This window comes from Brassica rapa, chromosome A07 (genome assembly GCF_000309985.2).
Source record: "Brassica rapa cultivar Chiifu-401-42 chromosome A07, CAAS_Brap_v3.01, whole genome shotgun sequence".
In the NCBI taxonomy this organism is placed as follows: domain Eukaryota; kingdom Viridiplantae; phylum Streptophyta; class Magnoliopsida; order Brassicales; family Brassicaceae; genus Brassica; species Brassica rapa.
Genome location: NC_024801.2, coordinates 26,167,226 through 26,193,322, shown reverse-complemented (window position 1 = coordinate 26,193,322; position 26,097 = coordinate 26,167,226). Strand labels below are relative to the sequence as shown.

At 33.9% G+C, this 26,097-nt stretch overlaps 5 protein-coding genes and 1 long non-coding RNA gene across 11 annotated transcripts; 3 read left to right on the top strand and 3 right to left on the bottom strand.

Moving 5' to 3' along the window:
* Positions 1-56: 56 nt before the first annotated feature.
* On the bottom strand, positions 57-3,702 carry LOC103831863 (carbon catabolite repressor protein 4 homolog 5). Of its 2 annotated transcripts, XM_009107796.3 has the most exons (14): positions 3,206-3,702; positions 2,949-3,112; positions 2,567-2,632; positions 2,440-2,492; positions 2,163-2,244; positions 1,937-1,983; positions 1,747-1,834; positions 1,422-1,514; positions 1,298-1,330; positions 1,126-1,217; positions 869-983; positions 610-695; positions 410-494; positions 57-329 (listed from the first exon to the last, which is right to left on the bottom strand). In XM_009107796.3, the coding sequence occupies exons 1-14, from the start codon at positions 3,447-3,449 to the stop codon at positions 273-275; spliced, it is 1,305 nt and encodes a 434-aa protein (XP_009106044.1). In that variant the 5' UTR covers positions 3,450-3,702; the 3' UTR covers positions 57-272. The 2 variants fall into 2 exon arrangements, with proteins under 2 accessions (XP_009106044.1, XP_018508247.2); XM_018652731.2 differs by lacking the exons at positions 2,949-3,112; positions 3,206-3,702 and adding an exon at positions 2,750-2,852.
* On the top strand, positions 2,597-3,165 carry LOC117126678. The gene is made up of 2 exons (XR_004449389.1): positions 2,597-2,814; positions 2,865-3,165. It is a non-coding gene; the product is annotated as an uncharacterized LOC117126678 (long non-coding RNA).
* Positions 3,703-4,224: 522 nt separating the features above from the next.
* Positions 4,225-10,135, top strand: LOC103831861 (kinesin-like protein KIN-14P). Of its 2 annotated transcripts, XM_033275449.1 has the most exons (20): positions 4,225-4,330; positions 5,020-5,317; positions 5,415-5,539; positions 5,630-5,713; positions 5,795-5,872; positions 5,955-6,047; positions 6,119-6,148; positions 6,227-6,397; positions 6,478-7,008; positions 7,092-7,173; positions 7,264-7,359; positions 7,458-7,637; positions 7,757-7,863; positions 7,954-8,132; positions 8,217-8,381; positions 8,456-8,709; positions 8,821-8,984; positions 9,248-9,549; positions 9,633-9,757; positions 9,855-10,135. In XM_033275449.1, exons 2-20 carry the CDS (start codon positions 5,077-5,079, stop codon positions 9,911-9,913), a joined length of 3,066 nt encoding a protein of 1,021 aa, XP_033131340.1. In that variant the 5' UTR covers positions 4,225-4,330; positions 5,020-5,076; the 3' UTR covers positions 9,914-10,135. The 2 variants fall into 2 exon arrangements, with proteins under 2 accessions (XP_033131340.1, XP_018508894.1); XM_018653378.2 differs by lacking the exon at positions 4,225-4,330 and having other exon boundaries at positions 4,853-5,317.
* A 153-nt stretch (positions 10,136-10,288) lies between these two features.
* LOC103831862 lies at positions 10,289-14,494 on the bottom strand. Its single transcript, XM_009107795.3, has 6 exons — positions 13,698-14,494; positions 12,990-13,528; positions 12,175-12,501; positions 11,375-11,779; positions 11,044-11,273; positions 10,289-10,798 (listed from the first exon to the last, which is right to left on the bottom strand). The coding sequence occupies exons 1-6, from the start codon at positions 13,844-13,846 to the stop codon at positions 10,547-10,549; spliced, it is 1,902 nt and encodes a 633-aa protein (XP_009106043.1). The 5' UTR covers positions 13,847-14,494; the 3' UTR covers positions 10,289-10,546.
* A 1,087-nt stretch (positions 14,495-15,581) lies between these two features.
* Positions 15,582-17,859, top strand: LOC103831860 (cleavage stimulating factor 64). 3 transcript variants are annotated; one of them, XR_004449388.1, is made up of 8 exons: positions 15,582-15,757; positions 15,857-15,934; positions 16,033-16,071; positions 16,145-16,633; positions 16,734-16,814; positions 17,130-17,318; positions 17,423-17,703; positions 17,759-17,859. XR_004449388.1 is itself a non-coding variant. In XM_009107793.3 (7 exons), the coding sequence occupies exons 1-7, from the start codon at positions 15,608-15,610 to the stop codon at positions 17,546-17,548; spliced, it is 1,152 nt and encodes a 383-aa protein (XP_009106041.2). In that variant the 5' UTR covers positions 15,582-15,607; the 3' UTR covers positions 17,549-17,848. The 3 variants fall into 3 exon arrangements, 2 of the variants coding, with proteins under 2 accessions (XP_009106041.2, XP_033131343.1); XM_009107793.3 differs by having other exon boundaries at positions 17,423-17,848; XM_033275452.1 differs by having other exon boundaries at positions 15,595-15,757; positions 16,039-16,071; positions 17,423-17,848.
* Positions 17,860-22,489: 4,630 nt separating this feature from the next.
* Positions 22,490-26,000, bottom strand: LOC103831859 (transcription factor BEE 3). 2 transcript variants are annotated; one of them, XM_033275454.1, is made up of 6 exons: positions 23,615-26,000; positions 23,403-23,519; positions 23,218-23,283; positions 23,052-23,120; positions 22,854-22,959; positions 22,490-22,761 (listed from the first exon to the last, which is right to left on the bottom strand). In XM_033275454.1, exons 1-5 carry the CDS (start codon positions 23,987-23,989, stop codon positions 22,861-22,863), a joined length of 726 nt encoding a protein of 241 aa, XP_033131345.1. In that variant the 5' UTR covers positions 23,990-26,000; the 3' UTR covers positions 22,490-22,761; positions 22,854-22,860. The 2 variants fall into 2 exon arrangements, with proteins under 2 accessions (XP_033131345.1, XP_009106040.1); XM_009107792.3 differs by having other exon boundaries at positions 22,882-22,959.
* Positions 26,001-26,097: the final 97 nt, after the last annotated feature.

Sequence of the window (26,097 nt, the reverse complement as noted above, 5' to 3'; positions counted from 1 at the left end):
AGGTAAAATGATATTTTATTTCGAAACATATTTTAAAGTGAAATGATTTCTAGATATATCAAGTTCTTAAAACATGTGTATTAGAAACATAAACTTATCATCTTAAAACAAAATCTGTGTATTATTAGTAGTAAAACGTATATTTTGGCTGCTTGTTTGTTACAGTTTCAACCGAAGTTATTTCAACACTTCAGTTCACAAGCCTCCATGATCATAAACTTCATGGGATGGCGAAATCAGGTGGCTCCGTTGGGGACTTTTAACGTTAAACCTCACTCACCCACAAAGCCAAGTTCACATGCGATGGCGAGATGGTCACTTCCCCATTTCTGCAAATTTCAAAGAAAGCAAAGGGTTCATAGAAGAAGAAAGAACACGTAATTAAAACCTAAACTTATGAATGAATTACCTCACTTGGTAGTCCACCTGTTCTTCTCAAAACATCAGTTGGCAAAGTTTCAAGAACCCTCACAGGAACAAGTTCCTTAGTGTGCCTGATTAACAATTACCAATTCATAATATAACATGTCGTTAGGTCCATACAGACTTACCATTATAAACTCTGATTAATGATTTCATAATTATAACATGTATGAATTAGTAAATTACCATATATAATCAACAGTTCCTTGGAACCTTGAATGACATGTTGTTGCCAATGGTTCACCGCACTGATCTCTCGTTCTTTGTGTACCCTGAAAGATCTCAAAGACTTATCATACTTGAAGGAAAGCTAAAACATCATACAACATGCTGCTTCATTTTCATTCGTTTAAATCTGGTAGCAGGCCATACTTTCGGACTGAGAATACTTAATTCATATATCAAATGTCTCAAGAAGTAGAGACCAAGAAACAAAAGCACTTACAGGAACGCCAGCATATGCGCTGTTAAGCTTCAGTTCATGTCTGACATGAGTAGTTGCTTGACCACCAGTTGCAAGCTGTAGTTCTTCCTCGCTCCATTCATTGGTTTGTGATGCACTGGAAAAATGGACAAGTTGTTTACTTAGGCTAAATTGATATAACACGAGCCAAAAGAGAGATATAAGCGAACTATGAGTTCATCAGATAAACAGAAACACTACTCAGAGCAACAAAAGCGTTTTGACGACATTCCAATTACCTAACTGCATAATGGTTTCTAAATGGGCTCCGATTTGTATCGAGGTCAGACTGACCAGAAATTTGCCTGCGGTCATGGAGTTGTGTATCCAACTGTCCAAAATGAAAAAAAAAAAGAATAAATAGAGTTTACTCCATATTCTGAAGACACTGGAAAAAAAACTGAAACTCACATCGGCTGAAGCTACGAAGTCATAGATTGCGCTCTGTCCAGAACATTGAGTATAAAATGTCAGAAAATTTTCAGCCAGAGCAATAAGTGATACAGCCAAAAAAGAAAAGGTTGGTAGAGATGACCTTTGGAGTGCTATTCAGATCACCTGCAATTGCCACTGGAATATTTCCCCATTCCTGTGATAGCTTGTAAGCTCTCTCGAGAAGCAGTCTTACCTAAAAGTTTGTTATATTTCAAATATCAACACAACGAGCCAGCTACTGGAATTTTCAATAAGTTTAGTCTATGCTGCCAGGCTTAGATGTATTGATGAATATCATGAAAACATCTTCATTAAGACACTACTGATATTTTTAAACTAAGGACGTGTACTGAGAAAAAATGTTCTATGGATTCTATGGATAAGTCAACTTAATCCGAATTTTGTAAGCGTATAGCAATACATACCTGGCCTAGCTTAATATCACCACGCTTAGGATTAAACAGGACGTGTATATTCCCAACCACTAGCCTTCGAGGACTTGTAGATGTTTGCCTACAAATCAACCAAATCACCGCATGTGAGCGTGAAATTTAATAAAGATCTGAACATATCTTCAATCTCCAGTAAAGGCTCAGAAAAAGAACCCAATCATACTCTGAAGATTGTACACGTAATTTAGATTCTGGGTCCTCACAGTTCATCTGTTTCATACCACAGGATCAAAGAGATGAATTAGAACATATTCCAAAGTAAATAGTATTCTTGCAAAAAAAAAAAAACAGAAGGTGTAAAATTTGAAACGGTTCCCCCAATCAAGATGAATCTTGCTGATTTATTCTATCTCTGTGGTCCTAGAATTACTTAAAATGGTGGTGCATACCTCTAAAACACAAAGTTGAGCAACATTGTTTCGCAAGCCAAATCTATCAAACTCTATTTCTTGATGGTGTAGGAGTTTAAATCTGCATTCAAAGAAAAACATATGACATGAATGGTGAAAACTAAAAGAGTAAAATTTCAATACGAAATAAAACCATTAGAATGCAAAGCTTTGACGATATATAGTAAATAGTTCAAAATGGCTAGATTCCTGACTCCAGCATATCGAGCTTTCTAATCACACAAAAAAATATGACCCTACGAGAATATGAACTTACAGTTTCTCTTTCCAGAATATAGAACAACCATCACTCGCTTCTCCCGTTCGACGCTAGAGAATATATAAGAAATTAAAAAAGGAGCAACAGAAATCGATACAAGACTGTTTTTTTAACTCTTATATACCTTGTGAACACCTTCAAATCCCCTAAGTTTAAGAAGACTATCTAGATCATCAAAGCGGTCCACCTCCTGCAACAAAAAAGCCAAAACATGATAATGCAACACGTAGTTGGATACAAATGGAACTAAATAAACTCGTCATCAAAGTGTAGCTCTATGTTTCTATATTAATTTAAAAAAAAAAACCATTTTTGACATGATACGAATCCTCCAAATGATTAAAGAACCATAACGTAAAGGGAGATACGATAGTTTATAAAATGTAACCAACTCATATGGAGAATACATCTAACCAAAGAAGAACATTAAACAAGAGACAAACATTGCGTGCCTTATCAATAATGTTAATTAGCCAATAAAGTTTGTAATAAAGGTCGGAACTTGCCTGAAGACATAAGATGGTTGCATTATAGCGACTAATCTCCTTACATATGAGATGTTTCCGTCTACTCCACTCCAAGTGTTGCGGTGGGATGTTGTAATACAAGTCCATGTGGTTGGACGCATTGTCAACACCAAGTAGATTGTACGAAACCAAAACTAACTTATCTGAGACATCAACAAAAAACATGATTCAGACACAACCAAAACCTTGTCCTAAAGCAAAACAATTTTACAACTAGTGTTATGTAAAGCCGTGACCTTTAATGTTTCTCGAATTGCTTGCGGAAAACACCCATTGACGCTCGACGGAGCTCGAGGCCCTCTCCTTACGTATCCTTCGACGCCGGCGAGAGGACTTGCTAGGTTTATGGATGGGCCCCGGCGCGAGAGATGGGTGGGGCCGGTGTACTGGCTCGGAAATTGAAGATCGCTTTCGCTTGGAGACGGTGGTTACTGTGCGCCGCGCTGTGTTCACCGCCTTGTATCCGCCGCCGCTGCTCATGGCGCGGCGTTTGAGGTTTTCGTTGGTGGAGGGAGTTAAACCAAAAATTCACTCGGAGTTTAAATTGGGACGTATTCTCTTACCCGGACCGGTTTTCATCGGTTCAGTTTGGATTTTTTGGTTTAGATATTTATTTTGATTTGATTGATTTAAATCATACTAGTGTTTATTGTTTGATGAGTCAAGAAACTTTTCATAACCAACAGAAATTAATTTAAGTATTTATTTGATTGTCGCTAACACAAAGAAGTTACAAAAAAAAATTATAGTAGTTTCACCACAAAAAAAAAAACATTCATGTACTAATACACGATGTGGTACATCTATTTCTTTATGACTACAGTTTTGTTTGTCTATGTATTGTTTTAACTATAGATTATCCTCTCTAATATTGTAACGATAGAAGTTCAACACAAGAGAGCCACGACCCCGACGTGGTGTGGTGTCCAAACTGCACACATATTAAAATGTTTCTCTTGTCCACCCCAAAAATCATATCTATAAGTTTAATCAGTTGTTAACCAAATATTATAGTTGATTTCCCTCCAAGTTTAGCCTAGATTTACCACGTGTCATAAAACGATTGGAGGAAGGAAGATATTTTGTTACTTTCTCTTCCTAAATTCGCGCTCCCTTCCTTCATACACTAACCAAATAAAGAACAAAATAAAAACAACAACAACTTAATTTTGTTCTAATTTGTTTTTCTTACCAAGTTTAATTATTAAAATAATTAAGTTTTATTTATCACTAATCAAATCAGCCAACATTCCCATCACGTCTCCCTTTCCTTGTCTCATTGTTTTCTCATCAGGTTGGACTTCCTCCACGCACGCTTCCAAGTTTTTTTCCGAGGAAATTTCCTTCTGGAATTTTTCTAGGTAAGGAAACAAATGATCGCTTTCATCATATCTGTTATTCGCCATGATCATATTTTGCTGATCACGACCTCAATCATCAACTATATATTTTTTGACTTTTCTTTCAACGTTTCTCTTGTTGCACCAACGTATAACCTTTTATAGTCATCTCCTTGTAGGTAGGTTCGTCTCTAAGAGGTTTATGTTTTATTCTTGCAAGCATCCTCAGAACTTGCATGTGTTTGTTTGATCGTCTCCTATTTCTGTTTTTGTCTTAATCATCTTCAATCCCTATGCCTGGAGATTGTTGTGTAAATCTTTTTTTTGGCTTACGTGATGTTGTTCCAATAACGGTCAATTTAATGCAAAGTTTACTCGAAATTAGAAGAAAAAGAACCATTAAGTTAATGAAAATTATGAAATGAATGCAAGTGTGATGGTAGTATAATTACCATGTTGTTGATCAAGCAGTAAAAAGCTTATTACAATGATGATTCTGAGAGAGTTGTGTCTCAAATCATTATTGAACACATCTAGTGCCATTTGATCATGTTCTTATTACAAAACATTTGTTTGTGGAACAAGAAAAGAAAACTAGACTATCTAGGTTTATTCTAGCTTCCTCTTTTATGTGTGTTTTCTTCTAATCTTGTATGGACTTGGTCTAACTCTCAGGTCTTTTTTTTGTTGTTGAATAAATCATGTTTCAGGGCTTGTTGCTAAAGAATGAAACAGTCTCCATAAGTTAGCTTGTCGAAGACGCATAAATGAATTCAGTGCGTGATCAATCAGGCAGCCCTTATGGAGATACAACAACTCCTCGTAGTCCCTTCTCTCCCTTCTCTCCATTATCTATTGGAGACGAAAGGCATAGAAACCTTGCAGATTCCAAAAGAGATGCAACTACTCCTCGTAGTCCTTTCTCTCCTTTTTCTCCATTATCTGTTGACAAAAGTCTCGCTGACTCCAAGTTCCAGCAAGCCCTTGCCAGTTCTGGCGTAATATTAGGTACTTATAACTCTTTCTCTCAATCTAACATGTGTAACATATATATTAGTGTCTGTCTGTGTGTGTGTATATAATCTTGTCTTGTGTTTCACGTCAGATCCATTATCACCTGGATCACACCATGGAGGGCACAAGTTCCATGAGGTTTTCCAGATGAAACAGGGACGTTATGATCTTCAAGCCTCAAAGATCTCTGAAATGATGAAATCAAGTAGCTTAGATGTATCTCCGCTGCCTTTTCAATGAACTTTCCTTTGACTTACTCGTTTTGAAACGTCTCTTTACAATGTTCTTGGCTTTTGTTTGATACAGAACGCTCCTACACAGTCACTTCTAAGCGTTGTGAATGGGATTCTTGATGAAAGTATTGAAAGAAAGAACGGTGAAATCCCTCAGGTAATATTTTGAATGTTAACAACAACTCTGATCATCATAATGTATTGATGCCTCTTAACAAAAGCTGATGATGATGACCAGCGTGTGGCATGCTTGTTGAGAAAAGTCGTGCAAGAGATTGAGCGACGCATATCAACTCAAGCTGAACATCTAAGAACGGTATAGTTTTGTTTTCCTTAGAAATGTTTTCATTTTCTAGTTTTTTTTATTGAGTAATTTCTCTATATGTGTTAATGTGCAGCAAAACAATATATTCAAAGCTCGTGAGGAGAAGTACCAGTCAAGGATCAATGTCCTTGAAGCCTTAGCATCAGGAAGTGGTGAAGAAAATGAGGTAATGTATCATTTATTAACCGAGTTTATTTGCTTGGGATCTTGTCACATAAAACTCTCTTTTTTTGGCAGATTGCTACACAGCAGCTTCGACAAATGAAGGTAAACGTTATACTTCTAAGTTGCTTTGTGAAGTGAGTTTAGTAAGCATGGCCTCATGGGGTTTGTTCTGTATGATAGACAGAGAAGTCAAACTGGGAAGAAAAGAAGAAAAACGAAGAAGAGGATATGCTTAAGCTATTGAAAGAGAATGATCAATACAACGTTGAAATCTCTGTGTTGAAGCAAGAACTGGAGACAACTAAAAGAGAATGTGAACAACAATGCTCAAAAATGGAAAGCCAAACACTGGTCGGTACATTTAGAACTGACATTTTTAGAAATGTTCTGTTTCATTGGCCTGGCATGATGTAATGTTTTCTGTATGATAGACACAAAAGGCAAAGTGGGAGGAACAATGTAAAAACGAAGAGGAGGATATGGCCAAGCTATCCAAAGAGAATGATCAATTCAACCTTGAAGTTTCAGCGTTAAGACAAGAACTGGAGAAAACTAAGAAAGCATACGAACATCAATGCTCTCAAATGGAAAGCCAAACGGTGCTGGCAACAACAGGACTTGAGAGCAGGCTGAAGGAGCTTGAGCAAGAGAGAAAAGAGACACACACTGCAAAAACTTCCCTTGAGGTAAAGGTCAAGGAGCTTGAGAAAATGGGAGAAGAAGCACATACTACCAAACAAGTTCTCGAGGAAAAGATAAAAGAGCTTCAACAAATGGAAAAAGAAACAAAGACTGTGAATACAAGCCTTGAAAGAAAAATTCAAGAGCTTGAACAGAACCTTGTTAACTGGAAGAATAGAGTGAAAGAAATGGAGGAAAAATCTGAGTCCAAACACCAAAGTTGGAGTCAGAAAGAAGTTTCATATAGAAGCTTTATTGATCACCAGTCTCAAGCACTACAGGTATATATATATGGTTATATACAAACTATTTGCTAGACCAAACAAGTTACAATCTATATTTGACTAATTATGGTGACTTGCAGGAATTGAAGTTTTATTCAAGATCCATCAAGCAAGAGATTCTGAAGGTTCAAAAGAACTATACAGAACAGTTCAGCCTGTTAGGTGAGAGAATGTTCTAACCAATGCTTCTGTAATCTTTATCAAAAAACTTCATGACATGTAGTGATCATAAATCAAAATATGTGTCTACAGGAAAGAAACTGATTGAACTAAGCAATGCTGCTGAAAACTATCATGATGTACTAACTGAAAACCGGAAACTTTTCAACGAGCTTCAGGAGCTGAAAGGTACTGAGGCTTATGATAAATATTTCTATTTAATTTGTAAGGATATGTAAATTTTCAAATGTTAGGCAGCCTATAAGTTATGTACTTGTGACTTGCAGGAAACATCAGAGTGTTTTGCCGAGTTAGACCTTTCCTTCCTGGACAAGGTGCACCAAACACAGTGGTCGAGCACGTTGGTGAGGATGGAGAGTTGGTAGTTACCAATCCCACTAGACCAGGAAAAGACGGGCTTCGCCAGTTTAGGTTCAACAAAGTTTATAGTCCTAATGCTACTCAAGGTGTTCATCTCTTGTCCGCTTGTTTTTGTTCTCCTAAAACATTTATTTCATGATTATCTATGTTTTATATGTTACATTTCTAAACATCCAAGTTCATTTGATACCTTGGATTCTTGCAGCTGAGGTCTTTTCAGACATAAAACCTCTGGTTCGATCAGTGCTTGACGGGTTCAATGTTTGTATATTCGCATATGGTCAGACAGGATCAGGAAAAACTTATACAATGGTATGTAACTCTTCGATGTTATTTTTTTATCATCTTTTGAATTTCATGGAATAACGCGCTTTTTGTTACTTTACATTCTTGTTCTTTCAGACTGGTCCAGATGGAGCAAGTGAAGAGGATTGGGGAGTTAACTATCGTGCACTCAATGATCTCTTTAAAATATCTCAATCCAGAAAGAGAAACATAAACTATGAAGTTGGGGTGCAAATGGTAGAGATATACAATGAACAAGTGCTTGATTTGCTCTCTGATGACATTTCTCAAAAGAAATATCCTTTTTCAACTTCTTGTTCTTAATTATACTTTTTTTTTTTCATTTCTTGTTGTTTTTTGTTTACCTTGACCTTGCACACACTAGGGATCCTGTCTACAACTTCAGAAAATGGTTTAGCTGTGCCTGATGCAAGCATGTATCCTGTGACATCGACCTCGGATGTGATTACTTTGATGGACATTGGACTACAAAATCGTTCCGTTGGTGCTACTGCCATGAATGAACGAAGTAGTCGCTCTCACAGGTTCCTACTTCATGAAACAAAACATGTGTGTTTTAACATGTCCTTTACACTAAACTATATGGCTTCTTATGCAGCATTGTCACTGTTCACGTTCGTGGTAAAGATATGAAGACCGGTTCTGTCTTATATGGAAACCTTCATTTGGTGGATCTAGCAGGAAGTGAGAGAGTAGATCGCTCTGAAGTCAAAGGAGATAGGCTTAGAGAAGCACAACATATAAACAAATCGCTTTCATCTCTTGGAGATGTTATATTCTCTTTGGCTTCAAAGAGTTCACATATACCATACAGAAACAGCAAGCTAACACAACTACTCCAAAGCTCTCTTGGTTAGTTAGTTAGTTAGTTAGTTAGTTAGTTAAATTAATGTTATACTTTATGAGTTTTAAGCGATATAATCATAAACATAACTATGTTTCTATGTGATATTGGCATTATAGGAGGACGAGCAAAGACCTTAATGTTCGTGCAACTAAATCCTGATGCTACTTCATATTCAGAGTCGATGAGTACCTTAAAATTTGCAGAACGTGTCTCTGGAGTTGAACTTGGTGCTGCAAAGAGCAGTAAAGAAGGGAAAGATGCTCGAGACTTAATGGAACAGGTAAGGAAACACACTTTCTCTATCGTCATTTCCGAACCTGAGATTTAGGGGCCTGAAACAATTATGGTATAAAAGTTGGATTATGGATACATATATATATGTTCTGAGTATTTGGGAGCCGGATAATCCCATATATATTAAGCAATAAAAATTTAGGGGCCAAAGTCAATGGTTCATCCGGGTGTCTTGTGGACCGGCCTTGCGTTTTCCCTTATGATCTTTCTTATCATTAGCAATGACATGAATCATTTGTTTGTTAACAGGTAGCGTCCCTTAAGGACACAATAGCAAGGAAAGACGAAGAGATAGAGAGGCTTCATCATTCTAATAGACTTCAGAAACCAATGGTGAGGAGAAAGAGTTTTGGACAAACCGATGACATGAACTCAGAAACTGGAGAATATTCATCACAATCAAGACACTCGGTTACTGATGGTGAGAGTTTATCTTCTTCCGTTGAGGCAGAGTACGAGGAGAGATTGAGTGAGGTTACATCTGACGCTTCTTCTATTGGAACTCAACGATCCACTGATGTTGCTAAAAGACCACCCAAAATCGCAGACAGGTTTAATAATCAAACTTTTGTTGTTGTTATGGTTCTTTAAGAGATCTTTGTTTTTAAACTTTATGGTACGGATAAAATTGCAGAGCTAAGTCAATGACTTCAAGGACAACAACCACTGTTACACGACCACTCGATAAACTTCGGAAAGTAGCTACAAGAACAACGTCGACCGTTGCTAAGGTTGCATCGGGCTTGTCATCATCAGCAAGTAAGCAAAAATGAGAACATATACATACTCTTTTGGTTACGATTTGAAGATTAGATTAATTACAATTAATTTTTCCTTTAATCTATATATTTTCCAGGCATTAAGAAGACAGGCAGTTCTTCTAGTTTGGCCAAGTCTTCTAAACGGTGGGCGTAAACTACGTAACACTGCATATATCATATATGTTTCGTACGTAAAACTTTGCGTACGTTTTTTCATAATTCCTTTTTCTCATTTTCGTCTATTACATGGCTTCAACTGGAACTACAAATTTTTCCAATATGTTATGTGATTTATGTAAAAACCTTGTAAATACATGAACCTTATTACTTCACAGGTTTTTTTTTCACAACCAATGAAGCAATAGCTGATTACATTTTTCAAGATATATTGGTAACTCATGCGTGGGGTAATATATATCAATAGTTTTTACCAATCACAGAATTCTCCAAAACTACAATTAATAATCTCCACAAAGTATATATATATATATACACCTAATTATGTGATTCCTTGAGTGTATGAGTCACCTTATACCTAATAAAGGCTGAAATTTTATTTCAAAAAGTTAAAAAGATACATAACAAAGAAAAGAAAAAGGAAAGTAAAAAGGAACTAAAGTAATCTACAGTATATCCCCTATCTATTTATTCAAATTTGAAACTTTATGGTGCTCTTTATTCGTAGTTTTGTCTAAAAGATTTCCTCCAATATGACGTGTAAAACCAAAGGATGTGAGTGGGGAAAGAATAAAGGGTATATTCACGAGAATGGATTAAACTAGTGGGGTCAATGTGGAGGAAAGAAAAGTGGAGTCGAATCTCTTTGAAATGCCTTTCCATCTTGAATAATCTTAACTTTGCTCATCTTCTCTTCACACCAATGCAACTTCTCTTCATTCATTTCATTCATCCTCAACACTCTTGACACCACTTTCAAGTCTATTAGTCCCATTAGTATCTCCATTTCCTCCTCTATACTCATCTTTTTCTTCTTCATGTATTTTCCTCCTTTACGTATCTCTTTCAGCTTCGTCTTTTTCTGTTCATTATACCCCCAAAATAGCATAAAGTTGTTAATATTAAGACTAATTTGCATAAATCTGCTTATATTGGACTCATTTACACAAAGTAGAACACATTATGTAATAATATATAAAATAAAACTAAACACTAATAATAATATATACTTTTTTTTTGGACAAATAATAATATATACTTTAAATATGTATGGTGGGTTTTAAAGTAGTAGTAAAAATATAAGTTGAAAGTGGTTGAAACACTGACCTTTGTGTTGACTTTCTTCATTAGATGGACAAGGGTTGGATCAACAGAGCCTCGTTTAGTTCTGCCAAAGAAGGCTTTGATGATCTTTTGACAAGGCTTCTCTTTATCAGCTTTGAGAAAGTTCATGAATGTTCTTATGCACTCCTCCATTATCATCAAGAACGCAGCTGACGTTATCCTCGACTTGAAACCCTCCTCTTCCTCTTCTTTCTCTTCTTCCTCCTCGTAATCTAAATAATTAAAGCCATTGCTGATTTTATCCTCGAGTAACTACCGTATTAACAAACATACCCTTTAATAATTCTTTTTTTACCCTTAAATAATAACGTACCATGATATTCAGGAACAAGAAGCAGCTTGGGAGCAAGAGTTCGCATTCGAGCATATATCTCAGGTCTCCTTCCATTTTCATAAGGCTCGTTCTCGACGTATCTTTGTAATAGAATATGAAACGTACGGAACTGGTCCGCGATTGCTGCGGGACATCCGATGTCGTTGAAGCTGATTCGCTGCGTGGATGATCTTTTTCTCTCGAAGCTTTTGTAGTTCCAACTTAGAGCTTCCCATGTTATGCATATCTGTGCAACGTAAGCTGATTCTAGTTCCACGTATGGATTTGGTCTTGGCGCGTTACTACTTGTGTTTTGTTGCTTTCTCTTGTGTACGTTTGATGATAACTTGTGAACGATCCTCTCTGAGATCGATCTTGGCTCTACCATGATTGACTTCAACGTTTCTGTCAAAAAAAAAAAAAAATTGTAGTCGTTTTATAATTATAGGATTGAGTTACATGCACTCTAGCTAATATGTGATGTTGCAGTTTTTTTTTTGTCACAGCATCGAACTGAAACTTCAGTATTTATTTCTATATTATAAGATTGAAACCTGATTTTCATAAACCGACTCATAAACTTTTAGTTCTTTAAAGTTTTTTTTTTTTTTTAACTTTCAATACTTCTTTAAAATTTGTTTTATAATTTGCCTATTGTTTTATTTTTCAACCCAAAAACAGAAAAACTCGAACAAAATCAGTATTGATCACTTTGCATGCAAGATCCTAGTGAGAAAAGTTTAATGATGGTTCTATAATCATTTCTATTATTAGTATGCATAAGATTTATGGTCTTTCACCTGATTCTTGAAGCTTTTGAGCAGAGATTCTAGTGAGAAAAGTCATTTCTTCATCGTATTTTTGGAAGACGGTGTAAGATTCCCATTTTGGGCAACTCCGACGAGAGGAGGAGGAAAAAGGATCGTCGGTCTTCAGAGAGTTTCTCCATTCCGATGAACTTTTTGACGTTGACCCATTCGTACATGATTCTCCAAATATCTTTCCTCTCTCTTCTTCTTCTTCTTCCTCTAACACTTCCTCTGTTTTGATCTCTCTCGTGGCAAATCCCATTGATGGATGTATCTCCACGACATCATTCTTGATTCCTCCATTAGAGACATACCCTCCTGCAAACAAATCGAATCAAGATTAGCTCAACGGGTTAAAGAGAACGTCAATACATGTACTATTATAATTTCACGGTTGTAAACAAACACATAGACGAATGTCATTGGTGAACTCAAACGTGAAAAAGATAATAAACTAATTAAAATAACAAGTAATAGGCCAATTCATATTTCGTCGGTTCGTTTTGAATTGTTTGATGAATATCATTCGTATACTTTTTGTTTATTACAAACAATGTTTTTACAAAAAGGGGCGTTACGTGAATATAGTCAAATACGAACTAATAAGTACTATCTTCTAACAAAAAAATACCAATATCACCCAGTAACTAAATTCCAATATAAAAACTCTTTTCCCGTAATTTTATTTTTATGTAAAAATCAATGAAACTGTGCTAATCCTGGTTACTTGTAGAAGTAAAGAAAACAACTTTCGATCTGCATGTGAAGAAAAATTAATAAAGAAAACATGTGAAGAGAAATAATACCATTGTAGCTTTTGTCATTGAACACCAAACCACTTTGGAGAGGAGAGGGACCACGAATACTTCTATCTGGTCGCTTACGAACCAAATCTTCAACGACGTCGTATTGTGACACTCCTTCTATCTCTTCTTCATCATTATCATGATCATAACGAACGTCATGAAGATCTTCAACCCCGTTGTCTTCCTCTTCTACTGATGATTCACTGCGATAAGGAGAAACATTAGCAGAGGAGAAGTGTTCATCTGCGGAAGAAACGTTGGAATCTTGATCATCTTCGTCTTCTTGTTCATGAGTTTGATGAACATTCATATACTCCTCCTTGTGCCGATTGTTTGTAACACTTTTGTAGTTATTATTGTAAAACACTAAAGACTCTCCATCATCTTCTATATCAGCTATCAAATGATTCTGTTTTTGATCTCTAGTTACCACGTGGTAACTTGTATTACAAGACATCTTGAACTCTTCCCCTTCTTCCTCCTCCTCTTCTTCTTCTTCATCGGAAAGCCACGCCGCCGAATCATATTCATCTTCACTCCTGCATAATAAAGAGCGCTACTATCAATACTGTTTTACCAGAATCAGAAAACAATAATATATGAATCTACTCCAGATAATATTTGCATATTTTAAAATATTCTCAGTATTCATACTTTTGTATGTGTATGATAGATTAAAGTTAAGTATAAGTTAATATATATAGCGACCTTTGGAGGAGAGGGTAGCCACCGATGAAGTGGAAGAACTTGAGGAGGAGCAAGACGGCGGAGTATAAAAGGAGGAGGAGGAGAAAGGAGGAGGTTGAGACATTGATGAAGAGGCTTGCTAGTGCTTCTTCATTTGTATAACATTGCATTTTAACTATATCTCTTTTCTCTCTTTCTTTATCTTTTTATCTTTCTTCTTCTTCCTATCAAATGGAGAGAGAGAGAGAGAGAGAGACCTCAGCTACAAAATCAAAAGCAAGGTTTGTGGTTTTACCAAAAAAAATATATTATAAAGTGTTTGAGTTGAGTGCTTCTCTCTTTCTTTTTTTCTCTACCTTTTTCATATTAATATGATTTTAAAAATATATATATGTATAATATTGTAATCTTATAATTTCCTTAAGGACAAAATTATACGCCTACTCATTTCTTAACGAGCATGCTAAAATTATACCAAATGCCAAGTTTAAAGGTAACTCTCTCACTTCGTATCGTATATATTACTAGATAACAAAAATGTTTAGAATTATAGCTTTGATAGGAAATCTAGCAATTGCTAAAAGTGAAATGATTATGTGATTGTTGAGTTCTTACCAATCCCATTTTTCTGCATTACGAGATTTGAGATATTAAAATGTGCATAGTTCTATTACTTATTTATTTTTCTTTATATATTTTTTCACATATATACATATAAAAATAAATATCAATCTATGATCATCAGATCAAAAGATTAGATAAAAATATCTATCAATTCATCAAACCACTCTTTCTTGGGTGTCATGTGGTAATTTGTTGAAATTGATAGTTTTTAATTAAAAAAATTCTTAAACTGGCAGAACATGGTGGGGTGAATGTAGTGGAAGACTCGATTTTTACCTGAAAGAATAAAAATAAGAGTAAATTAGCTAAATATACTAACAAAGGTGGGATATCATTGAATGGGGGGAAAATGGTAATGTTGGGGGGAAGAAAATTGGAGGGATATAGAGTATGGAGTGCAAATAGGAGAAAAGTGGTGTGTAGAGAGTACAAATTCTCTAAAAATAAAGTCGATGACGGGTACCTACTTAACAAAGGCAAGAATCCTATCAATATTGTATATTTATATTATAATCAAACAAATAAATTATACGAAAACTATGGATGGAAACAAAAATAAAAAGAAGATTTGTGCAGAAATAAGAAAGTGAAGAGGCCAAAACCGTGTCACACGCTTTGTAATTGTAAGCTTGTGTTAAGGCTTTTGCTTTTCGAAAAGAGATATTTATATTACAGATCTATAGATAAGTGCATGTTACGTGTTCAATTAACATGGTACACTACACATAAAGCTCGTCGAATAAATTTCATATATTTAATATGCACATCTAATGCATGTCTATATACTATATCTGTAATGCTAAAAATCATTGAGAACCTCTAAAATGTAAGTAGAGTGAAAATTAGAAAAGAGTCAAAGACTCGATCTAGTATAAAAGTATCACGAACCAATATGTTTGTTATCAGCTAATCTAGAGTAGACTCAAATAGATTCAGGCATGCAGATAGATAAAACTGATCCAGAACTAGATTTGGTCTGTACCGTTTGTAGAAATCATCAATTAGTTTTATAGAATCATCGATTAGTTTGAAGTTATATTTTTATATACATCTGAAAATTATTACAAGTACTTTTAGTTTAATCAGTGTTTTTTTTTAGTAAAACACCAATGTTAGCCTTAGATATAAGTAACTAAACAAGTTTTTTTAAAAAAGTTAGTGGTATCTTTTTGGTATTTTATTTACTAAAAAAAACAATACAAATTATGATTAATGGGCCGAATCTAAACAAGTAAAGCGAATCAGGTCGAGATAACAGTTTAAAAGCCCATACTGTGCGAGGCCCAGGCTTATTTTCACGCACTGTTATGTTAAAAAACAGACGGGGAACACTATCACGGTTGCGATTACCGACGACGACAATGGCGGGCAAGCAAATCGGCGGAGACGGCGTCTTACCAGCGAATCTCGCCGGAATGACGAAAAGTCAGCTCTACGGTATCATGTCCCAAATGAAGGTTCTCTCCTCTCTTTTCTCTACACGCCGATAATCAGCTGCATCTCTCTCTCTCTCGAGTTTTAACATCTTTTTTGATTGATTGAATCTGATGACGCAGGCGCTGATTGATCAAAACCATGAACAAGCGAGAGAGATTCTGATTCAGAACCCTCTTTTAACCAAGGCTCTTTTTCAGGTTTTGATTCCCAGCTTCGATACTTAAATGATTTGTTTGGAATAATTTAGGTTTAGCATTGTTGTTATAATGATGATGATGATGATGATGAATGTTAGGCACAAATCATGCTGGGAATGGTTCAGCCTCCTCAAGTGGTATTTGCTTGATGAACCTTTTTTAGAATTTCATTTTTCATAAACTTTACATTAACAACTCTGTTCAATCTAGGTTCCCAAAGTTGAGCTTCCTCAACAGTCTCATCAATCTATCACTCCAAAGCCAACCGTTCAAGCTCATACCTCTTCTCTTCAAACCGGTGTCGGTTTACAAGAGCCAGCTGCTACGGTGCAGCCACAAGCCCCGATTAGAAAACACACACTGCCTATGCCTCCTCCACCGCAGCAGCCTCGTTTCTCGCATCCCCAGCGTCTGAATCCTGCTGGCACTTCTTTATCTCATCCACAGTCTTCTCAAGTTCAAACCGCGCCTCCCTCGGTTCCTCATCATCCAACATCCCAACCACAGTCTTTTCATCATCTTGATACACCAGCCTCCTCCACTCAGTTGCAACAACAGCAACCAATGCACTCGGTTGGGGGTCCTCAACAACAGCCTAGACCATATCATCATCAGTTTGGGCCGTCCCAGGCAGGTCCCAACGCTGGGTTTCAGCACCATGGCGCACCTCCTCAGCATCATTCTCAACCCATGTTTCATGTAAGTCATTAAGGAGCTATTATCGTTTCCCTCTTGTTTCCATCATTGTGATTTGATGTTTTTGACTGACTGGAAGCTTGTTATTTGTACCAATTCATAGTCTGGCAATAGACTCCCAGCTTCTGGTGGACCTCAATTCCCTCAGGGACAGCCACATCTCGTTAGCCAGCCACCATATCAGGTAGTTATACTCTTTACTGTCTTGTACCATTAGGCGATATGTTTGGTTGTTTTTCAGATTAACTATGCAATCGTGCTGCTTTGTCTTTGTGCTCCGTTAATCACCTTTTAATGAGGGTTCTTTCCAACATTATTCACTGTTCTTAATCAGATATGAAAATTTTTATCTTCTCATCTTTGTTCATTGTCATCTAGTGTCTAGTCGCTATTGCGTTTGAACGTTTTTGCTTTAAACAATAAATAGCTTAAATGGAAAATGCGCAGGTAATAGTCATGCTTTTGAATTTTGCGGCTTGTATCTTGTCTTTTGTTTCAGGGTGTAGGTCAGTTTCGTGGAGACTACAATAATAACCAATTAGGAGGGCCGACGGCTGCAGACAGAGGTCCTTCTTGGATGGCTGGCCAATCAGAGAGCTCAAACATTACTCATCTCCCAGGCTTAGGACCGGTGCCTCCACCAAGCCAAGTTGGACCTGGAGGTGGTCCACCACCTCGCCCTGCACCGGTAGTTTACATTTCCATATTGCTGTAGTTGTATGTCCTTGGGCAGAGTTCTAAGAGGCTTGTGTTGTTTTTGTTGATGATTGTTTTTTTTTTCTATTTTTTCAGATATCGGCGGAGATGGAGAAGGCATTGCTTCAACAGGTGATGAGCCTGACCCCAGAGCAGATCAATTTACTGCCACCAGAACAGAGAAACCAAGTCCTTCAGCTCCAACAGGTTCTCCGACAGTGAAGTTCATCATCACAGTCGCTTGGTCTCCGTGTTATAGCTTAGAAGAGACAGGCTTGGGGTTTGAATGTAAGGTCCGAGTCAAGTGTAAGATCGTTTTTAGAAAAGGAAAAGAAGTAGCTAATATTTTTTTCTTCAATGTATCACTGAATGCTTTGGTCAATAGCCCCTGGAGAAAACTATGTGTTCTTTCACTTTGATGTTTTATGTTTGGTAACAACTTTCTTCCGACTTTCAAAGTTTCCAAGTCCTGTTTACAGTTTTATTCAGACTTTCAAGTCTTATTGACAAGAAAAGTAACTCTTTAGTGTGAACTTGTATTGACACCAAAAAAATAACTAAAAAATAAAACATGTATTGTGGAAGCATGTCCTGGTGTTAAACACTGTTATAATCACACTTGCTCTAGTAGATATGTTAAAATATTAGAAAGTGTATAGATTATGTACAAAGTGGGATTTGAAGATTTTTGTGGGTTAAGTCTTAAGGGTGAAGCCTTAAGACTAGAATAGACTTCACAGATTTGAGGAGCCAACAACTCCTCCACATTCAACTTGGGCCACTTCCAAAATGTTGGTGGTTGGTGGTTCCCACAATGTTTTTGGATCCTTGAACTTGCCCATCTTTGTTTTCTGCCACCAAATGATGTGATCGCCAATTCTATTTATAGAATTTATTTTGGTCCCAAATGTTTATTTGTTTCCCAAAACCATCCTTTTGGACAGTATATATTGGATTATAAATTGTATAGTTGCTTAATATAATGAAACTTTAGTTTAGTATTTAAATGATGAAAGAGAATCTCTAAGATCTCATACTATATTTTTGTATAATTAAGAAAGTTTCTTTCTTCTATATATATATATGTATCATTTTCAACATGACTATTAGCCTGGTGGAACAAGAAACAATCATCCACTAACTAATCAATTGAACTATTAAAAATTAGGTATTTTAATGTTTTATATAAAATATTTGCAATAAGATGGAAAATGAATAGGAAGACCCACACATTTTCATTTTCTTTTAGGGCAAGTAATGGTCCATTTCAAGCTGTCCTCCTCCCTAGTTTCATGGATGCATGCATTGCATCTATTCTCTCTTTTGTTATTATTGTTATATAATAATGATTTTTTACTTATTTTATGTTCAAGTTTATCTAGTACTTTCGATTAATTTCTCCTCAAACTAACCAAAAGTCATCGTTAAAGCCCTAAACTAAGGCACATCCAATTTGAGAGCAACACATGCAATGGACTCCACTCTCACTTTTTTGAGGCTTTATCTTTACATGTTTCACTATTTATATATGACTACTTACTTATCCAATTGAAATAGAGGAAAACTGATACTAATATAATAAACAAAACAATGTATTAGAAGCACATGTACTAGATTATAAGAAGTAACTAGGTTAAAATCCGCACCTTGCGCAGAATAAACATTATATATATATATATATATTATTTTATATATTATATATTTTACATATTATAAAATAATACATATATATTAAATAATTAAAATTTTTGTAACTATTACATATATAATTAAATTGGTACGAACATATAAATAAATTTTATTAATCCAAACAATAAATCTTTTTTATTTGATAGGATATATAATTAAATTTAAATAATATTAACATATATAGTATATTTTTAATATATATATATATTTTAAAAAATTAAGTTATCAATGTTTGTTCAAAGCTTTTATCAAAAAATTGTTCAAAGTAAATTTTGAAATTAAAATATTTCTGTATTTTATATGATATATATTTTAATTTAAAATGATATATATATATATATATATATCTTTTAATTTTAATAATTAATTAAATTAGAATTTTACTTATATTATTTTGTAATAATTTGTATCTTGTCATAACAAAAAAAATTAATCCATGGATCACAAAATTTGAATGCAAGACTTTTAACAGTTTTAGAAATTTGTAGTCGTTTTTAAAAATTCAAAATATAACGTATACAAAAAAATTAAAAATTTTATTATATAGTTAATGTGGTTGTTTAATTTATTTTAATAGTTTAAAATTAAACAAATATGATAGAAGATATATTAATTTTTATCAAACTTTTATTATTCAATATTAGTCATATATATATTTTAGCCACATTAGGCAATTCCGTAATTTTTATTTAAAGAAATAATAAAAAACATTAATAACGAATTTATGGTTAGTTTAATAAAAAATTTATTATATAATTAGATGGATCAACCTATTTTTCTAATGATTTTAAGAATCATCCTAGTGATGACACATAACTACAAAAATAAGTTGTAATGTTTCTCAAGTAATATAGAAGAGATGTGAAATATGTAAAACATAAATGAACATATACCAGCAAAATTTTATATTTTACTCAGTTTTATAATTTTATTAATGTCACAATCGTCTTACAATTTATTTTTATGTATTTCTGTTAAAATTAGGATGATAATTAGTTATTATCTAAATGTAACTAAAATAAATTATAAAAATACAAAATTGTATAAGATCATAACATAATTAGTTAAAATATTTTACAAAAATATTTAAAACATTATATAATTTGAAATATTATTTGTAAAATGTCAAATACAAAAAGGATATTATTTTATAGGTAATTGAAAAACTTCATTTACAACTCACACTTTTTCATATTTGAACTGGGACTTTAACAGAACAACAACACTAACTGTAGTAGCTTAGAATTTTCGATATGCTTAAAAAGTAGTAATAAGTATCCAATTTTTTTTTAACTGAAATAAATATCTAAATTTTCTGTTCTTCCCAATCATGCATATGATGAATAGGGAACATCCATCAGATTCTATGAACTATGAAGTATGAACCGTCACTCATGCAATTATTTATTTCAATGAATATGAAATTTTGTTTTTGTCAGTCAGTGAATATGAAATTAAAGCTAGGTTTATATAATTACAGACTCCGCAAATTAAAAGGAAGAAAATATATTTGGTTGCTCCACGATTAAACACGTTCCTTCGAAATCCACAATCACATAATCTTCCACAGACGGCATTAGACCTCTCTTTGTCTTTGTGTATCGTTTTGGAGACACACAGCATCACATGATTCATATCTTTCTATAGATAGCAACAACTTAGGGGTAGTTTCGTCAACTCCCTCAGGTCCAAATCCAGTGGGTGTTCAAGTTTATCATCTGTGCTTGTCTTTGTTTGACCCCGAGTCAATCAAGTACTAATTTTAAGGGGAGGGGCTCCCCTAAATCTATACTGTGCATTTGCTAAATTTCTGTCTTATTCATTTGTCATAAGTCCTAACACTATACTTTTGATGACTCTTGTTCCAGACGTTACAGAATTAGCCAAGGCGGTGGCTATATACTTTATAAATTATGATTTCATTTTTTTTGTTTTTATTGATGATGTTCCATGTCTTGGTTTATAAATTAATAACTCGATAGTCCTGTATACAGTTCTGAATTTGAGATAAGATTACGAAATCTGTTATATGGAAATAGCCAAGAATAGTATAACAAATGTACTAACACTAACACAAGTCATTATATTACATGCAAGTATATAGTGGTTGGTGCCAAAAGAAATAATCTAATATATAGTGTGGTACATATTCATTCTAGTCTATAAAAATTAATATTTATGCATAGAGAAGCTAAATTTTTTTTAATCTTCGTGAAACAACTAAAAGAAAAGATATCGATTACAACTTCTTTTTTTTTGAAGATATACAATGATTTATAGAGGTAGCAGTAAACGTATGACATCTCCAATTCATGTTTCACTTTCGAAGTTTTACAGAATTTCGTTAATGTCTTAAGCTATTCATTTCTAGTAGTAAAACTTTACATGAAACCTCAAAAATTACGGTTTACATTTCAGATATAATCATAATTAATTTTATTTATAAACTTTAAAACAACTATAAAATTAATTAATAAAATGCTACATTAAAAAATAAAATATTATATGAATAATAAAAGAATATAAAAACAAATTAGACATAAATTACAAGATATCATTTGTATTAAATCTGATTAATGTAATGTGTAAATTTGATGTTAAGACTATGTAATCTATTTCCGTATACTAATATATATATATATATATATATATATTTAAAATGTATGTATAGTTTTATTGTGAAAAATAAATTTTATATTTATGAGATATAAACTCTATGGACTAAAGTGATAAAAGTAAAATTGTTAAAATTGTTTATGTGATGTATAATTACAAGGATTTAGATGTAATAAGTATGAAACTTAAACTTTTAAAGTTGAAGTACTAAACTTTGAAGTTTTAAAGTATGTGTTGGAGTGGAAAAACATTTATATTTGATGATATGAAGTATAGCTTGGCATACGCTTATACTACATAACAATTCAAAAATAATCCATCGTTCATGTTATACTAACTTAATCAACTCAAAAAGTAACAGTTCATATGTAATATTGTATACTAAACTAACCCTACTTAGATATGTCTGATCTTATTATTAACTAACAATATCGAAACAAACAACGTTCCTCATAACGATATAAGTGATAACCCATGCCCATTCTCTAAAAGTGTGATTGCTGAGGTATATACTATTTTCAAAACACTTTTTTATAGACCAATCATACTGCAAAACAATAGTGGTTGGATCTGATTAAGTTTTATGGCAGTTACAATCCTTTTAATATATTTATTTTTTGTACTTTAAACCACAATGTAACATTTTAAAGGTTTAGATTTTTTCAGATATCTATATTTTAAAAGCCATATATAACATGACAACTAAATTTAAACTTGTATTATAAGTTAGTGTGCAAGTTACAAAACATGGATAATTCAAAAAAAAAAAGTTACAAAACATGGAACGCTCAGATATAGTAGTAAAATACCAATTTAATGCCGAAAACTTGTACTGTTAGAAACTTAATAAGATCTCCATAGAACATGTGTCACTGTCCAATCTAATTGATTGCAGTCTCTTCTCTATGCAATAAATTCATAATGTCGACATTACACAGTATACATATCATTTGCATCCAAATTATTGAAATCAATCTTTTAAGTATTTTTTATCCAAAAGAGGATAACTTAGAAAGACAACAAAAAGTGAGAGAAAAAAACAAAAGTCAAAGGGTCCATGATGATGAATGGAAGACAGTATTCCCATCCCTCCCTTGCCCCATCTCTACTGCCTCACGTGCCTTTGCCTTCTGCAAATATTAATTATTTAATATTAAAATTCAGTTTAACCCTATAGTTTAACAATAACCACATGCTATAAAACATTAAGAAGTTACTAAACGAATTAATTAAAACTCGAGATTTTGTACCTGCATGGAATCAACAGCATCAGCCTCTGAGTTAAAGTCATAGTAAGAACTCGCTGCTGTAAGCTTCATAGATAAAAACTGATTCCACATTAAGAAAAAAGAACACGCATTAGTAGGTAGTTAAACGAAGGGAGTTAAGATAATTACAAAAACTGTCATAATCTTCATACCTCGACTTGATTTTGTAACGACTGGACGTAATTAATTATCTCATCCAGCATCGTGGCCATTCCCATTGCCTGTATCACCAAACATATAATCAGTAAATAGTTAAACCAATAAATTGTTATAGTCTAAACAAATTAAAATAGTTTGGTTTAAATTTCTTATAACTACCTTGTAACATCCGGGGACTATATCTTGCAAGCATTTCAACCTCTCGTTTATTTTCCCTCGTCTAACCTGAAATTCAATAAGTATGAAAGTCTAGCTATTAGCTCATAATTTTTCACTAATATACAATTTACGGTTAACAGTATCGAATTAATCAATATACATTTAATATAGTAATTAACTTATACCCGCTCTGCTAAGCTGTGGCTATCAGTGGCTTGACCTCTTTTGGCTCTAACATGAACAACTTCCCTCTCTTTCTTATCTTCTATATTCTTCAACCTTTTCCCTCTCCTTGACGAATTCTGAGATTTTAATAAGAACAAAAAAAAGGTTAGAACAAATGAAATTGATAGTATAGTTGATATGTGAAATTAGGGTTTCGAGGTTAGTTAAATACATTTTTGGTCAGAACATTTCCATTAATGGAAACTTGAGCAGAAGAGGTTTGATCAGAGACACTGTTCTCCGACGTAGACATGGACGCCATTAGTGTTTTTCTCTTCTTGGAATCGAGAGACGAGTCGTCATTTTTGTTGTGAATATTAGAAGGGATGAAAACCCCTTGATGAAAGTTATTCTCGGGAGATTTTCCGAGAAAATGATCTGGTAACGGTTGATGTTGATGATGATGAAAGAGGAGAGAATCCAGAGAAGAAGAGAAAGGAGGAGCAAACATCGTTTGGAACTGATGAAGAGTGTTGTTGAGTTCTGCAAGTTGAGTTATGGGATCATCCACTGTGTATGTCTGAAGATCAGAAGAGAGATTTGCCATAACTTGAGTTTCCAATGTTTTAAAGATATATTATTTTTTTTCAAAATGAGGAGTTGCTTGTTTCATTCGAGTAATTATGTTTATATATAGACACTGTTTTTTTTATTTTTTGTTTTTTTTTCTTAAAATTTAAATAATAAACAAATTGGACTTATAATAGTGGATGTAAAAAATAAGATAAAAAGACAATAGTAGAAAATAAAGGGAAGGCCAATGAAAGTGAGTTATGGGGATGTTTTGTAATGGAGTGGGTCCTTTAAATTTATCAGGGGATATATCCAAATAGAGAAAGTGGGCCATTGTTTGGTAATGGGACCTATGAGCTCTGTTTAAGCAACTTCTCAAGGGGGAAGAACTTAAGACCTCAAAATATTTTTATTTCAATTAGTAATGGATACTGAACTGCAGTTATGTTATTGTGTATCTAGGTTCCAAAGTCTTCTGTTTAGCTACGTATGTTAATTAGTTTCTTCTAACGGCTGATTGAAAACGTTTTTCTTCAGGATTCTTACTCTGGAGTTAGGTTCCTATCTTGTAGCTAGTTTTGATTTTGAGCAATGCTATTTGCTAGTATAGCTACAAACTGACATAGCAAATTCAATAACGTGAGGGAAAAAGCAGTCATTGTTTTGAATGCATGTTTTGCCAAACCTTGTAACCCCTTGAATCTTTTTTAACTTACGTACCAGATTAATAGAATGAGTCCTTTCCCAAAAAAAAGAAGAAGTTAAAGGTAACTAAGACCAATGCCAACGAACCCTACTTTTATAAGATCTTCAATGTATTCTGATTGATAAATATCCTAATTCCTAAAAGGGTTCGACTAAACAAAAGTAAAAGTATTCTTTAATTTAGACGCAACTGATGGCACATAAGCAACAACCTACTTCAAAAACCAAATTAATGCAAGATGCATACTACCACAATAAGATCTACATAAAATATATACTAATACTTTATGCTTAACGATGAGCTGGAGGAGGAATCATTAATATCCGACTCTATTTCTGTTCGGTTTTGTAAATTAGTAATGGCAGTCCAACTATAAATTAAAATATATATAAGATCATCAGAATTGGAAGCTAGTGTGTTATCTGAATTTTATTAGGGCCATCTATATACACACATACATATGACAAACCCAATATTTAGAAACCAATAAAAGGTAAACCACATCTACAAGACTTGATAAGTTTTGGTTTTGGATGAAAGAAATTATACTTGTTATAGGTTTTTGATGAAAAAAAAAATTACATGTTATAGGATAAATAAATTGATTTAGCACATTTAATTTATAGGTTACTAGACTTGTTTACTTGTGAAACTTGACTTACTATCAAACATCTCAAAACAGTATGATAAAAGTCATACGACCTTCAGTAGGTTAGTGCCAAACTGTTCCTCTTTGGTAAGTTGAAATTACTGGTACTTACAGAAATTTATTACTTAGCTAGTCTAAAACAGCTCGCTATTAATCTACGACTCCATAATGTAGTTTTTTTTTAATGAACGTAAAATTTTATTCAATCAAAAACATATTTACATCAAGTGCTTCTAATGTTGATTTGTAATCAAATAATCAAATACAAGAACAATTTAAAGGAAAATAATTCCCTTTAGACTTCAGGCTGAAAGGTGCTTTGTGTTCTTGTACCAAACCATACACACAGACTTTCTTCAAGATACTTTTTTCCCTTCCCCTTGACTGCTAGTAATTTAAGTCGAATTGTTCTATCCACACATTTGATCAGAACCTTCTCATATTTTGGTTGCTCACCATGTCTACGACCATTACGCTCTCTTCAAATACTATGAATCAGCGCTTGAAACGTATACGGAATGAGGAAAGCTTCTGTCAATGTGCCTCTAGGATTAGCTATCATATCCAGAATCTCATTCCAGTCAAGAGTGAATGCTTCTTTCATGATTCCACCAACTAATGTTTCCCAGATTTTTACAGAGAATCTACATCTAAAGAACATGTGCTGACAAGTCTCCTGATTTTCTTGACACAACACACACTGTATTTTATTGTAGCATTCCATAGTTGCATCCTGTCATAGGTTTGCAACCTATTTCTAATGGCTACCTATACTAGAAACGAGTAT

Bases quoted from the DNA above. Each gene is read 5' to 3' on its own strand.
- LOC103831863 (XM_009107796.3), bottom strand. From the start codon at position 3,449: ATGAGCAGCGGCGGCGGATACAAGGCGGTGAACACAGCGCGGCGCACA. The intron at 2,245-2,439 runs GTAAGTTCATAT...CTTTGAATGCAG, and splicing joins ATATTCTGGAAAGAGAAACT to ATTTAAACTCCTACACCATC. The intron at 495-609 runs GTAATTTACTAA...ATTGTTAATCAG, and splicing joins GGAACTGTTGATTATATATG to GCACACTAAGGAACTTGTTC.
- LOC103831861 (XM_033275449.1), top strand. From the start codon at position 5,077: ATGAATTCAGTGCGTGATCAATCAGGCAGCCCTTATGGAGATACAACA. The intron at 5,873-5,954 runs GTATAGTTTTGT...GTTAATGTGCAG, and splicing joins AAGCTGAACATCTAAGAACG to CAAAACAATATATTCAAAGC. The intron at 9,758-9,854 runs GTAAGCAAAAAT...TATATTTTCCAG, and splicing joins GGGCTTGTCATCATCAGCAA to GCATTAAGAAGACAGGCAGT.
- LOC103831859 (XM_009107792.3), bottom strand. From the start codon at position 23,989: ATGGCAAATCTCTCTTCTGATCTTCAGACATACACAGTGGATGATCCC. The intron at 23,520-23,614 runs GTATTTAACTAA...TTAAAATCTCAG, and splicing joins GAAATGTTCTGACCAAAAAT to AATTCGTCAAGGAGAGGGAA. The intron at 23,284-23,402 runs GTATAAGTTAAT...ATTGAATTTCAG, and splicing joins GCCACAGCTTAGCAGAGCGG to GTTAGACGAGGGAAAATAAA.
- LOC103831860 (XM_009107793.3), top strand. From the start codon at position 15,608: ATGTTAAAAAACAGACGGGGAACACTATCACGGTTGCGATTACCGACG. The intron at 15,758-15,856 runs GTTCTCTCCTCT...CTGATGACGCAG, and splicing joins GTATCATGTCCCAAATGAAG to GCGCTGATTGATCAAAACCA. The intron at 16,634-16,733 runs GTAAGTCATTAA...ACCAATTCATAG, and splicing joins ATTCTCAACCCATGTTTCAT to TCTGGCAATAGACTCCCAGC.
- LOC103831862 (XM_009107795.3), bottom strand. From the start codon at position 13,846: ATGCAATGTTATACAAATGAAGAAGCACTAGCAAGCCTCTTCATCAAT. The intron at 12,502-12,989 runs GTATTATTTCTC...ATTTGTTTGCAG, and splicing joins CAATGACAAAAGCTACAATG to GAGGGTATGTCTCTAATGGA. The intron at 11,274-11,374 runs GTACGTTATTAT...TTAATTATTTAG, and splicing joins TCTTGTTCCTGAATATCATG to ATTACGAGGAGGAAGAAGAG.